Consider the following 14281-nt stretch of genomic DNA (forward strand, 5'->3'; position numbering starts at 1 on the left):
CTTGTTTTAGTTGCGTTGGTTATTGCAGGAAAGCTGTAGCGCAAGAAGCCAAGAAAAAATACCCCGTACAGCTGCAGCATTGCACTAAGTGACGTTTCTCAAGTCTTCCATGTGAAGGACTTTTATAAATGGCATACATATGCCGATCAACCGCTTTTTGAGGTACGATACATGATGACTGGACTTGGTACTTGAGATCTCGGCTTGGTATATTATGCTTGATACGGGCACCATGTATCACCGTAGGTAAGGCATCTTCCTCGAGATATTTTCATGCAAGCAGTGGGACCATTTTGGGCATCAATAATTATTTCTGTAAAACTTCTGAAGAACCGAATCTTTTCGAGACAGACTTTAAATGTGCATGAATAAATTTATGAACATTGTTCTCTTTGCCTGAGCCATTTTGCTTTGTATCTCTTACCTAATTATACATATCCTTCCTTCAATGTACCTATAGCGCATCGTGATTATTTATGTGCAAATAATGCCTAAAAGCCACATATGTGAAGTGTCGCAATATGTAGTGCAAAACTAAACAGCAAGTGGTGTGTTATACCCACGAACAAATAGTAGTCTCTATCTCAGCAAGACACTTCATTCTTCATGAAACAAGGCCATACTACTAAATGCCTTTTAAATTTCTTCATTTCAGTGGATTTGTTCTAGCTTTCACCGTGTGCCAACACAAGGGAACACGAGTTACTATTTTTCTTTTTGAAGTCGTGAAGAAATATATCAGGTACGTGCATTTATAACATCGCTAATTGACAATTGAAGGCTATATATTTGTTTTCGCCGCGAAGTTTCATGGAATACTACAAGAGACGGCAAACCAAGACAAATAGGGTGACCCACATACCTCTTTTTTTCTTCGCGCGCTGCCTGTATAGTGAATACTTTTGCACCATGCTCAAATACGAAGTAAATACAACTAGTCTTTGTAGCTGCTGTGCTTGCCCTGAGTACTCGTAGGTATTGCAGAAAGTGTGGATGGTTGACGGCTATGAATATCATTTATTAGTTAAGTCAGGTGGCTCTTTTACGGCAAATTTATGTGCGGTGTATTCAGATAATATTTTTAAAGCAGTGCAAAAAAACAAAAACAAATCAAGGTTTAAGAAGAAGACACAGGGAGTGCTTACTCGCAAGTGAAGCATTTCTCAGATGAAATGTAAAAAAAAAACACAAAAACACGTGAACTCAAACAACCCTCGCAGTCACCATCACGTAGGAAGCTTGCAAAGAGGCAAGAAAAAAACTAAAATTTCAATAAACAAGTTTAACATATTGACACCCCAAAAAAAAAACACCCAAAATAGCAAACACGTGTAACCGCGTACCGTCCGAAACCTCGAAAGCACCAAACAAGCAAAAATTATTGATCTACCCGACCTCCCAAATGAATATGGTTTCCATAATTTCGGGTACCGTGTCATCTCTGGGCCCACACATAGTTGTCATCTTATACAAATTACGTGTGTATTTACAATACTTGCAGTGAGTAACTAAACGTGAACGATTGTTGTCATTGCAATTATTCTTGTCTTTTCTAAGATCATTTGCAGCATGTGTACAACTCATCGGAGGACAAGGATTTCATAAAGAGCACCGCATGTTGGACAAATAGATATATTCAGTTTGTTGGTATTTTGAAGTTTTTGGGAGATATGTTATAATTCCTATTTATTACTTTTCTGACGTTAAGATCTTGATTTTGATTATTGAACTATTTTCTTTGTTGCCTATTTCCAAAGTTGGCAAATTTTCTATTTGTCGGCCACTGCGCAGTTCCATACAGCTTACTTATTTTTATGTATTCTCTTTAGGTTTCCTATAACAGTCGTTTCAGTTGCGAGTAAGCGCTTGTTGTGTCTCCTTGTTCTCTGAAGTTTGAGCTGTTCTAAACAAAACGAAACCTTACCAATTAGCCCAGCCGTCTACCTCGCTGCAGTCATTAAATAAAAAGTACAAATATAAAAAATATCAAGATAAGATGACCGAAGAGACATAATGGAGCTACTTCTGTTGTTCTGTTGTAACTTTTGCTGCGGAGAAGTTGTGGTCTACATTACTTCGGCTATTCCATATCAATAACTTCTGCAGCAAACAAAAATCTAACCAAGGATCAGTTTTAACGATATGAGAAGAGAAAAATCACGCCTATTAGTTTTGCTTTTATAATTGAAGAACTTTGTATTGAATAAAACTCTACTGCAAAATCTAAATTGTTAACAAAAGTTTTAGAGTGCAGCCGTTAATATTTTTGTTATGTCACGTGGCTTGACCTGAAAACTTATGAACCAGTGCGCGCCCTGTTCGACTTGCTTAGCAAAATGTTTGCTTGAGTTAGGTGATCCAGGACATCCGAAGGAGAAAAAATTATTTAGCCCAAAGCAACACATGGACAATGAGCATGGTACTGGCGTTGTAAGTTGGCGTCAGTGTTGTGCTCTTTGTCTTTTTGTGTGTTACTTTGTGCAAAATACTTTTTTTTGCTCGTAATGTCGACCTCTTTTTCTGGTTCTTCTGCTTCATTTCCTTAAGTGTTGCGTTGGTTTGCTCGGCATGGAATGCAAAAACTTTGATGAACGAGAGAACAAGACCAGAAAAACAGAAAAAAAAGATGAATATATAGAAAGGGGGGTTTGAGTATATAAAGAAAGAAGAAAGAAAGAAAGGAAGAGAAAAGAAAGGAAGAAAAACATAGAAAGACACACAAAAACAGACACAGAAAAGAAAAAAATCCCAGCGTTTCCATGGAGTGAATGATGATGAGTGTGGCAAAGCGACCATCCGTCCGTCCATTCGTGTGTCCTACCGTCATGCGTCCAGACAGACGAACAGAAGCACGGATAGATTCACGGACGGACTCGCGGACGGACGGATGGACAAATGGAAGCCCGGACCGAAGCACGGACGGAAACGCGGATTGAAGCATGGATGAAGGCTTCACACCACTCATTATCATTCACTCCGTGGATATGCTTTGAAATACACTAACGCCATCTAGTTATATTATTGCCCAGGGCATATACACAAAATGCCATCTATTCAGCAACCCATAAACTAGATGTGGCTACATACTACTCCTACTACAGAAGAGGGAACGACCCACTGCCTAAGGAGTTTCGCCCCTAAAAACAAAAAGCAAGCATACCCAGATATAGCGAGGGAACATAAGTGAGGGAAACGAGGTGTGAATAGAGCAGGTGAGAGATTGCAACATATCATATTTTTGTATAATATATCAAAGGATTGGAAAGAGAAGTGATAGTGAAGAGGAGAGAAATGAGCAGGGCGAGGCCACCAGCTCCACCACTTCCCCAGTCTTCACATCATTAGTGCGTAGTGGCTTCAGTTTTTGTCAATATTGAAATTTTCAATATTTATTGAAGAAACTTGTCCTAAATTGACAATAAGGTTCCCGAAATATGTTGAATGTAGACCAGATTCAGTTTCCTGCACTGTTTTTTGATAACTTATTACTTAACGTCTTAGAGTATTGCACATCCCCATCAGCAGTTAGCGGAAACATCCAGTTGGCAATGAAGCCATATAATCCCATGCGCCTTATAAGTTAATGCGATGAAATGGCTGTTTTTATTATTGGAGTATCATGCTGTAATCATTACTTAGTACCGAAATATCGGTCTGATTGTCAAACTGAGCGAGCTTGCCCAAATGACGCTTCCGGAAGTGTTCTCTTTGATATTTTTTTGCTGTATGTCACTCTGTTGTTGTATAAGCTATCAGGTGTCATAAACAAGGCCATCAGTATGAATTTGTTAAATGCAGTGTATAGTGTACACGGGGCATTAATAAATACAAGCAAGGCTCCTTTCATACACCAACTACGTTTAATCCGCACTTCCACTAAATTTGCACGCTAACGTGCGTTGGGTGTAATATTGAAGGGTTATCAGCTTTTCCGTTGAGGGAAACCTGGTCGCAAATTGAAACAATAGTTTTGCCTGATGGTGACGCCTTGAATGTCGAAGCAGCATTTATCGTTAGGCTCGAGCTCAACAAGGAGTTTTACCATACATGAAGGTGACATAGCATGGCGTTGCGTGTGCATGTGATCGTTATGTGATATGTGTTCTAGCATTGGTGACCAGACAAACATTAGCACTCTCGTCTAAAGTGTAACTTATTTTCTGACGTAACGCCGGCACTCTCGTTAAGGCACAGCCATCGTTTATATTCAAATGAAGTGTAAGTAGCGTAATTAATGTATTCATGCGAGAACTAACAACGCTAGACTATAGCTTGTTCAGTCATAGGCATGCGTTTGTAAGATAACCATCCACGCCAGGTGTCTTTTTCAAGTTTCCATTGTTTATTCTCGCGTTTATGAGTTTGTATATAGAGTGTGTCAAACATCTGTGGCAAATACTCGCATACAATGGGCCGTCGTATGAAGGTATATGCCTCACATAAATCTGAGAAAGTTCCATTACGCATGTGACAAACATGCCATGCGATTCCAGTCGTCACCTGCCAGCCAAGTTCGTCATATCATCAACCCTCCTTTGCCAATTTGCATACAGACAAACACACTGAGTTTGACACAAGAGCACTGTGTCTTTGTGTGTTCTTGTGTCCTTCTCATAGCGGCTAATGACACGAACAAGACAAAAATTAAAACGTAGCAATTTCCTAAATGGTCAGACGACTAACGAGTTAATTCATGAAGCTGTTGTGGTAAGAATACGTTACTAGGTACCCCCCCCCCCTCCCCACCCGTAGTAAATGTATGGCAACCTAAATTGAGTGGTACATTGTTTCAGGACAACGGTACCCATGTTCTTTGTTATAATGTGCCTGTACCTGCTGCCACTGCTCGCGACGGGACCGAATGCGAAAGAATACTTCACGAAGATCCACGAAGACTTGACTAAACACTGGCTATTCTTGCTGCTGCAAGTGCAAAATTACGCTTTCACCGCGGATCCTATTGTCGTGAGTACTGGGTTACTATGTTTGCCTTTTTCACAAGCTCATAGTTTCATTCATGCCAAACAGAGTACATTCAAAACCATTTGTGCTCCGGCAACACTAGGCGCGTCTGTCGTCTTGAGTTGGGCGCAGTCGCAGAATCACCTGCTAGCTCCTTCGTTAGAGGGGACTGAGCAGCAATTGTTGTCGGAACTTTCGGCCCGTGAAAATTCTAATTTTTTAGAGATCCAGTCGTGAGCAGTCGATAGACCTTATAACAATATTACATTACTGTAAATAAAAATGGACGTGCCAATATGAGGCAAACAAGGACAGTCGCTACATATTGACAAACACTAGCGCCGGTGCTTGCCTGCCTCGTGTTTTGAGTGTGTCTACATGTGTGCTAATTCAGTTTTGTCTAAATGTAGAACTAATTAGCCTAACAGTGTGTCCTACTGAAGTCAACGGACATTACTATTGTGCCGAAAATTGACGAGAACATTAGAGTTTTGCCCGTTTAAAAAATCATGCTGATGGCAGCTGCAAAACACGTATTTCGCAACGCAAGCTTTTGCGTTGAACGTACTCCGGGGCTGCCCGTCAACTTAGGATCCTAAATATATGTTCAAGATAACGTTACGTTGGCAAAGCGATTGCAGCGTTATACTTCTGAAGTAAACTTGAATCGTTAAACGATGATTCATGCTGTTTTTTTTTGTGCGATTATAAAGGCTGGTCATGCATGGGCACAACGCACGCTAGAAAACGCCTTTATAGAAACTACGTTGTCTTGTATTGAAGGCGTGACGCAGTGCTGATTTGCTGAGCTAATCAGTTTAGCCTCAGGCATCTTTAAAATTGCGTATTACGTCTGTTCTAAAAAAAAAGCAATTGATTAATATGTGGGGTTTAGCAACCCAAAACCACCATAAGATTATGAGAGACCCCATGGAGGGCTCCAGAAATTACCCCCTAGGGTTCTTTAACTTGCTCCCAAAACTGAGCAACTTGGGCCTAAAGCGTATTCGCCTCCATCGAAAATGCCGCTGCCACCACCGGGATTTGATGCCGCGACCTGCGGGTCATTAGCCGAGTACCTTAAGCCGAGTATTAAGCCGACCATTAGCCGAGTACCACAAGACCACATTGGTGGGGCCCGAAAGAAGCAATGCATGAACATAACAGAAGAGCGGCACTAAAAAAATAAAAAAAATCACAGCATATCCACGGAGTGAAATGATGAGTGGAATGATGAAGCACCTGAGTGAAAAAGATCGGTGAAATGATGAAGCACCTGACAGTCCGTGCTTGCGTCCGTTCGTGCTTCTGTTCGTCCTTCCGTCTGTCCGTCCGTCCCTCTCCCTCTGTCCGTCTGTCTATTTATTGAACACTCGAAGTTCCGCTATCTCACATCTTTTCATTATACACTATTCATCATATACAAATACTACCATCCAGTGGACATTCCAAGGACTAAATGAGAGATGGCTACCTATAACGCGATAGCGTCACATAGCTAGTGTCGCGGAAATTCCGCCGTTGGCGTCGGCACCGTTGGTTGTGAGCGAAAAATTGCCCGTGAGCGAAAAATCCAGAAAAAAGCAAATAAAACAAAGAATAAAATTTTTGGACCCATTGAGGATCAAAACCGGGCAGTTCGCGTGGCAAGCAGGTGTCCTAACACAAAGCTACGATACTACTTGCAGCTGCCTCGGCGAAAAAAAAAAAACGCTACCTAAATGTCATGTTCCAGAGAAAGTCTCCTGAACGCACTTTGTTTTACAGGTGTCGCGACAAAAACGAGCCCATTCAGCGATTTGTAGGTGTATTTTGGAGGCCATCAAACTACGTCAAAAAGGCCGGGATAGTGCAGCCATCGCGGCTAAAACCACACGGGAATTTTCAAACAGCTCTAAAAAGAGACAACTATGTCGATTCAGCGGGAAAATTATCATGCCTTTTCAGAGGCGTTTATCAAGCAAACAACAAACGCTAGATAATGTGCTGCCATCTGTGAGACATTGCGAGATTCTTTATGGTCTATGTGATAGCAAGCATGTAGCATGTATCTTGGAGGCCATGCGACCATTGCTTTAGATCAAAAACCTGTATGTACCATTTGCGTGCCCACGTGTGTGTGTCTGGGTGTCATCTGTGAGACATCGGGAAAGACGTGTCTCGATTGCAGTAGAGCACCGTTCTAGCAGAGGGAAGCGGCCACACTGCACAGTCAACGCATTACTATACATACGTCGTGCTTGTGTGTGCGTGTGTGCGTGTGTGCGTAACAAAACATATAAGTATGCACTTAGTGGTTGAAGGGTGCACTAGGGACCGGAGCTCGCTATCGTGTTCAACTTCTAAAGGTAAAGCCTAAGGGTTCCCCAATTTTTACTTAGCCCCGGATGGATGGATGGATGGATGTGGCCGTACCCTTTAGATCGGGCGGCGGCTAACGCCACCTAGCCGTGATACTTAGTGAACTAACCATTACATTTATCTTTTTTTCCTTTAAATAATGAAGTTGAGGATTCGTACTTCGCAGTGAAGGGTTTAATTTTCACTCGTGCCTTGACTTTAGCCACCAATCAGATAACCTCCTTCTAGTTAAGTCTACCCGCTTAAAGTCTATTTTGCCCTCGCTGTCCCTAAATCCCAGCGCTTTGAAAAACTCTGCGCCATCATCCTGAACTATAGGGTGAAGCCCTTTACAGAACATTATCAAGTGTTCGGCAGTTTCTTCTTTCTCTCCACACGCACTGCATACTGTGTCGACCCCTTCGTATTTGGCCCGATATGTCTTGGTTCGCAGTACTCCTGTCCTGGCCTCAAACAGTAGAGAACTACCCCGAGTATTATCATAGATACTTTCCTTGGCAATTTCCTGCTTAAAAGTTCGATAGATCTCTAGTGCGGAATTCTTAATCATGCCCATTCTCCACATGTCAGTCTCCGTTTCCTTCACTTTTTTCTTAACCGATAGTTCCTTTTGGTTTGGCCACCTGCTGTTTTCTAAGTATTTACCAGTCAACTTCCTGGTTCGCTTCCTCCATTTTGTATCGACATTCTTCATGTGCAAGTAGCTGAAAACCTTCCTAGCCCAACGCTCTTCCCCCATTTCTCTCAATCGCTTCTCAAATTTTATCTTGCTGCTAGCTTCCCTGCCCTCAAATGATGTCCATCCCATATCACCTTGTACTCCCTGATTTGGTGTATTCCCGTGAGCTCCTAAAGCAAGCCTACCTATTCCACGTTGCTTAATTTCTATTCTTGCTTGAACTTCTGATCTCATGCACAAGACCGCATTGCTGAACGTCAGCCCAGGAACCATGACCCCTTTCCATATTCCTCTCACAACATCATACTTATTGTAATTCCACAGTGCCCTATTTTTCATGACTGCTGCATTCCTGTTACCTTTAGTCGTCACGTATATTTCGTGTTCCCTCAGATACTCGGTCCCATTGCTTATCCATACGCCAAAATATTTGTATTTATCTGTTATCTCTAGCGTGACCTCCTGTATTCTAAGCTCACTACCTTCGTTGTCATTGAAAATCATGACTGCTGATTTTTCCCTACTGAATCTAAAATCTAACCTATCTCCCTCATTACCGCAGATGTCCATCAATCTCTGCAAATCTTCCTTGTTGTTGGCCATTAGCACTATATCATCTGCGTACATTAATGCTGGTAGTGCCTGATCAATAAGTTTTCCTTGTTTGACTAAAGAGAGGTTGAAGCCCAGTCCACTTCCCTCTAATTTTGCCTCTAATCCTTGTAGGTACATCATGAATAATAAAGGTGACAGGGGGCACCCCTGCAAAGCCCCCGTTTTACCTCTGCAGGCTTGGATACCTGTTTTTCCTACTTTATAACTACCTTGTTACCTTTATAGACCCCCTTTAAAAGATTAGTGACTACATGTTCCACGCCTAGTGTGTCCAGTATTCCCCACAATTCCTCTTGAACCACGCTATCATACGCTCCCTTGATATCCAAAAATGCTAGCCACAGGGGCCTGTGTTCTTTTTCTGCTATTTCGATGCACTGCGTCAGTGAGAACAGATTGTCTTCCAACCTCCTGTGTTTCCGAAACCCATTCTGCAGTTCCCCCAGCACCCCCTCATCCTCTACCCACGCCTGCAGTCTTTCCTTTAAAATCTGCATCGCCAGCCTGTAGACCACTGATGTCACTGTTATAGGACGGTAGTTGTTTATGTCAGCTTTGTCCCCCTTTCCTTTATAGATCATGCTCATCCTGCTAAGTTTCCATCCATCGGGAACTTCACCATCGATTATTATTGTACTCACTGCCTCTCTCAGAGCCTGCTTAGACTTCGGACCTAATGTTTTTATCAGCCTAATTGGAATGCCATCTGGGCCTGTTGATGTACTACTAGGAACCCTTTTCTCAGCCTTTTCCCACTCTTGTTGTGAAAATGGAGCCATTGCACCACTTGATTCGTCTTTGTCTATTGTGGTGCATAAATTACTTCTTTGTTGAAATTTTTCTGTCACCCTTGTTCTTATATATTCAATAGCTTCGTCCCCTTCTAGCCTAGCACCTTGGGCTGTAGTTATAAAGTTCTGCTCTAGGCTCGTCTCATTTCTTAGGGAGTTTAGATGGTTCCAAAATTTCGCAGCTGCCTTTCTATCTTTTTTATGTACTTCTGCCAGCCACTGAGCTCCCTTCCTTCTAATCTTTTCATTGATCAGAAGGGATGCATCCCTTCTACAGCTTAGAAAGGTTGCCCATTTTCTTTCCACATCATCTGTCGGTTCACCTCGCTGCTTAGCATGTCTGTGTTCCCTAGAGGCTTCCTGACGTTTTGCTATGGCTCTCTTAACTTCCTCATCCCACCAACTTTTGGGTTTGTGTCTTCTTTTCCGGGGTGACTTGTCACGTGTCTTAGCAAGCTCTATCTCAAAGAGTCTAATTAGATTTGTGTATGTCCACACTGTCTTATTATCCTCCGTGATTACTTTCTCAATTTGTTTAGTGGCTATTTCAATTTGCCTTTCTGGATAAAAATTTTCCTGTAGTTGCCCCAAGAAGTTGGAGGGACGCCACCTGGTGGGAGGCTATCATGACGTCAGGGCATGGACCCTTCGAATCTTGCTGTGGCGCGCGTATACATAACACAAACTCGCTTCGAACGCCGTTTCGCTGCAAGCATTCACCTTTTGGTTGCATAACGCACAAACTAAATGACGAAAGCAGCATCAATAATTTTTCTGGTAAAACAATGAAAAATAATACTTTTTTTTTCAGTAGAATCACCAACGGTGCCTGCGCTCCAGCATACACGCTTTGATTTGGTTTATTAGGGTGCCGCGCTGCTTACCTCGAACATGGGTTTGATTACCGGCCACTGCATTCGCACTACGACGAGATGGAACAGCCAGACAATGCATGTTCAGGAGGTTAAAAAATGCAAAGTGACCACAGTTAGCATGCCTCGCAGTTATGTCGCACTTTTGAAACGTATACGACAGCGTATTTTCATTTCAGGTTGCATTGTTCACGAGCGATTTCTTTACAAAGATGCGATTATTTTGCTTCCACTAATGGTATCAGTATTGGACGCATCAGAGTAACTTCTGGCAGCGTTCTTTTTTTTTCCTGTGGGCACGTGCTTATTTAGTATTAAGTGTTACAAAATATCTCGAAAGCACTCGCTCGAGGGCACCACCGTAGTTGCTCATATATCGTGCGTAGTTGCTCATATATCGTCATGTTATTTAGCTATATGTTCTGGGAAACGATTTCGGTGCTTCGTTTCACTAAAGAAAAACAAGTTGAGGTTAGTTGAATAAACTGCTACTGATTTCAGACAGCGTATACGTGCAACATCCTAGCAACTGTGCTGTCATGCTTGTAAGTACCAGTTTGGATAGCCGCCTGATGTATAAATTTTTCCCATGGTTGATTACCAAAGAACAGCATATCTGTATATGAACATGATGTGTGAGACAAATCATTGCTTTATCGAGGCAAAGGGTATTGTATTATCTCGTGGGTTACGAAGCAAAGTGCGCCATCGAAACAGTTTATTTCGACTTTCTGGTTTTTGTTTTGCAAACGATTGCTATCAGCAGTGCTCCCACATGAAAGGAACATTACCGTCTATGACGTGGTGGTAGAGCGAGTCAGCTGTTCGCGTAAATCGGGGTACGTGACTACGTAATCGTCAAGACTATTTAGAAGAAATATGTACATGATATCCGAGTATACCCACGTCTCAGAATTCCCGAAACCATTTTGTGGTTTGTAGCGTTACTTTTTATCCCAATTATAAATGATTGTGTATGAAAGACACATATATTCAAAGTCTCCTGCATTCCAAAGCTGAATTTCGTTTAATGAGCTACATTATTTGCAGAGGCAGTCATAATTTGCATGGTAAGATTGATTGATATATAGGGTTTAACGTTCCAAAACCACCATATGATCATGAGAGACGCCGTAGTAGAGGGCTTCGGAAATTTCGACCACCTGGGGTTATTTAACGTGCACTGAAATCTGAGCACATGGGCCTACAACATTTCCGCCTCCATCGGAAAAGCAGCCGCCGCAGCCGGGATTCGATCCCGTGACCTGCGGGTCAGCAGCCGAGTACCTTAGCCACTAGACCACCGCGGCGGGGCCATAATTTGCATGGTAAATCGCAATGCGGCGGATAAACAGAGGACGTCCAATTGTAATGTTTATTACTTCGACACAAATAGTAATAGCGTAGTCTACAATAAGTTCTAATGAGCTCAGACCTATTTAGGACGAAAGGTTTCTTAGCATTGATTTCGTTAAGTACGTGCATGGTGATGACAACTAATGTCTTGCTGTCCTGCACCTTCATTTTCAAAGTGGATTCATACTTTCTGTAGCTTAGTTGAGTTTTAGCAGCAATAGATGCCTTTACTTTGTACCTTTAGTGATCTACTATTAGAAATTGTGAAGAAATCAGCACCGCATCACTGAACAGTGGGTACACGGCGCGCACGGAAACAAGCCATCGTCGGCATGCATCGGTGGCGGTGCAAGACAGTCCTTGCTGTGACGTCACTTCGCCGCGACTAGAGCGATGCCAGTGTTCATTGTCGAGTCTAACTACTAATACAACTACTACTACTACTACATACATCAGGGACGCACGGCCCACAAGCTAAGGAGCTTCACCCCAAAAATACTGATCGCTCACATCTTTAACTGTTACGCAAAAAAAAAGGACGTGAGTACGCAGCGCTGTTCTCTTGTTATTGCGGTAGCAATCATATGAACACTGTCGGCGGTATTTTGGCGCCTGCGTCACCGTCGCTGTTTGTCGATGCCATCATACCCCGTATATATATATATATATATATATGCCGCGAAAAAAATTATTCAGAGAAAATCTTTTCCTACTCACGGATTCGACCGGGTGACTTCTCGCACCTCGGCGCGTCACGTTAGCCACTGAGCCATAAGAACGCACATCCTCCATCAGTAACGGTGAGCGACTTATACACGCTATTTACTTCTGGAGGTATGCGAATCTCTGGGGGATTATCAGCGTTTCCAAAGCTTTTCCTGCGAGCTGGCGCGGAGGGGCACATTTAGTTGATTGATTGATATGTGGGGTTTAACGTCCCAAAACCACCATTTGATTATGAGAGACGCCGTAGTGGAGGGCTCCGGAAATTTTGACCACCTGGGGTTCTTTAACATGCACCCAAATCTGAGCCCATGGGCCTACAACATTTCCACCTCCATCGGAAATGCAGCCGCCGCAGCCTGGAAACGAACCCGTGACCTGCGAGTCAGCAGCCGAGTACCTTAGCCACTAGACCACCGCGGCGGGGCACATTCAGTTGCCCGCTTGTGTACTTTGCCCAAAGGTGCATGGAGCACCAGCGCATGCGTGCGAGCGTGCTTATCTCACGGTGCCACGGAGAATTGTCTTGGGATTTCAACGGAGCGATTGTGTTCTGGTTACAGGGCACACGAAGGCCACTTTGCTCACTGCTCCATCTCCGCTTGCAAAAAGAGAGTGCTTTGTAAAGACAACGAAGTAACAACTCTGACACATTACAGTTATTTCGCACTTATCCTTTGTATATCTGTGCGTATAAGTTATCTCTGCGTATACGTTTCCTGAGTCCTTTGAAATTAAACAGTGCGTTGAGTGTTGAGGTGTGAACGGTGCTCTAGGTAACGTTCAAGTTGTGTGTCTTCTCTTTCTGTGCATCGTTTTGTCTTGATCAGCACGTTGCATGTTTCTATCTGGTTGATGCTGTTCACGTGACATTCCAATTGGTTGACATCGCATTCATTGCTTCACCCTTGCGGCGAAACTAGGACTTTTTTTGTTATTAAGATAAATAAAGGAAGTATTGCTCTCGCAAGCAAATTTTAAATTCAAAACACTTCTTAGCGAACTTCGACGACTGTCACTCTATCTATCTATCTATCTATCTATCTATCTATCTATCTATCTATCTATCTATCTATCTATCTATCTATCTATCTATCTATCTATCTATCTATCTATCTATCTATCTATCTATCTATCTATCTATCTATGACTTTCAGCTTTCCTGGCCATATTGATACTGGTACAAATACCAAAAGTGGTATGGAATAACATGACTGTAGGACGAGCATAATTTACAGACCCTAACGTGGAAATCATGATATGCATGTCATATAAGTCATGACTACACGCCACGCTCATGATGCGCTCGCGGACGTTTTAAACAGCTTCACGTATGCCAAATTTGGTATTACGGGACGCGAACGGACGACGGAGGTAAATAACACGTCCAAACTTGATAATTATGACATGCGCCTTATGTCAAACATGACAACATGAGACGCTCATAGTGCGCTCGTGGCCTTTTCGCCAGCTTCATATATACAATATTTGGTGTTACGTGACGTAAATGAATCGCGAAAGTATATGACTGTAGCAAACATGTTAATCATGATCTGCGTGCCATCTAAGAATATCACAACATTCCACGCTCATCATGCGCTCGCGGCCACTTCGATAACTTGAAATATACAAAATTTGGTATTACATGACGCGAATGGACGACAAAGGTAAATGACCTGTCCAAACATGATAATCATGATATGCGTGTCATGTAAAACATGACTACATGCTGCGCTCATAGCATGTTCACGGCCGTTTCGCTAGCTCCACATGTACGACGTTTGGCATTACGTGACTTGAATAGACGATGAAGGTAAATGACACGTCGCAACATGATAGTCATGACATGCGTGTCAAGTAAAACATGACTGCATGCTAAGGTGATAGCGTGCTGGCGGCCGTTTTGCTAGCTCTTCATATAC

At 42.6% G+C, this 14281-nt stretch overlaps 1 protein-coding gene across 1 annotated transcript in view; it reads left to right on the plus strand.

The window, feature by feature from the left end:
- Positions 1–14281, plus strand: part of LOC119168309 (nose resistant to fluoxetine protein 6) — a 106715-nt gene that overhangs the window by 45738 nt on the left and 46696 nt on the right. The window contains exons 8-9 of the mRNA XM_037419712.2: positions 656–742; positions 4794–4965. Coding sequence (XP_037275609.2) covers positions 656–742; positions 4794–4965 — 259 coding nt within the window. The remainder of the gene's footprint in view (positions 1–655; positions 743–4793; positions 4966–14281) is intronic.

The sequence above is a fragment of the Rhipicephalus microplus genome, chromosome X (genome assembly GCF_043290135.1).
Source record: "Rhipicephalus microplus isolate Deutch F79 chromosome X, USDA_Rmic, whole genome shotgun sequence".
Classification (NCBI taxonomy): Eukaryota; Metazoa; Arthropoda; class Arachnida; order Ixodida; family Ixodidae; genus Rhipicephalus; species Rhipicephalus microplus.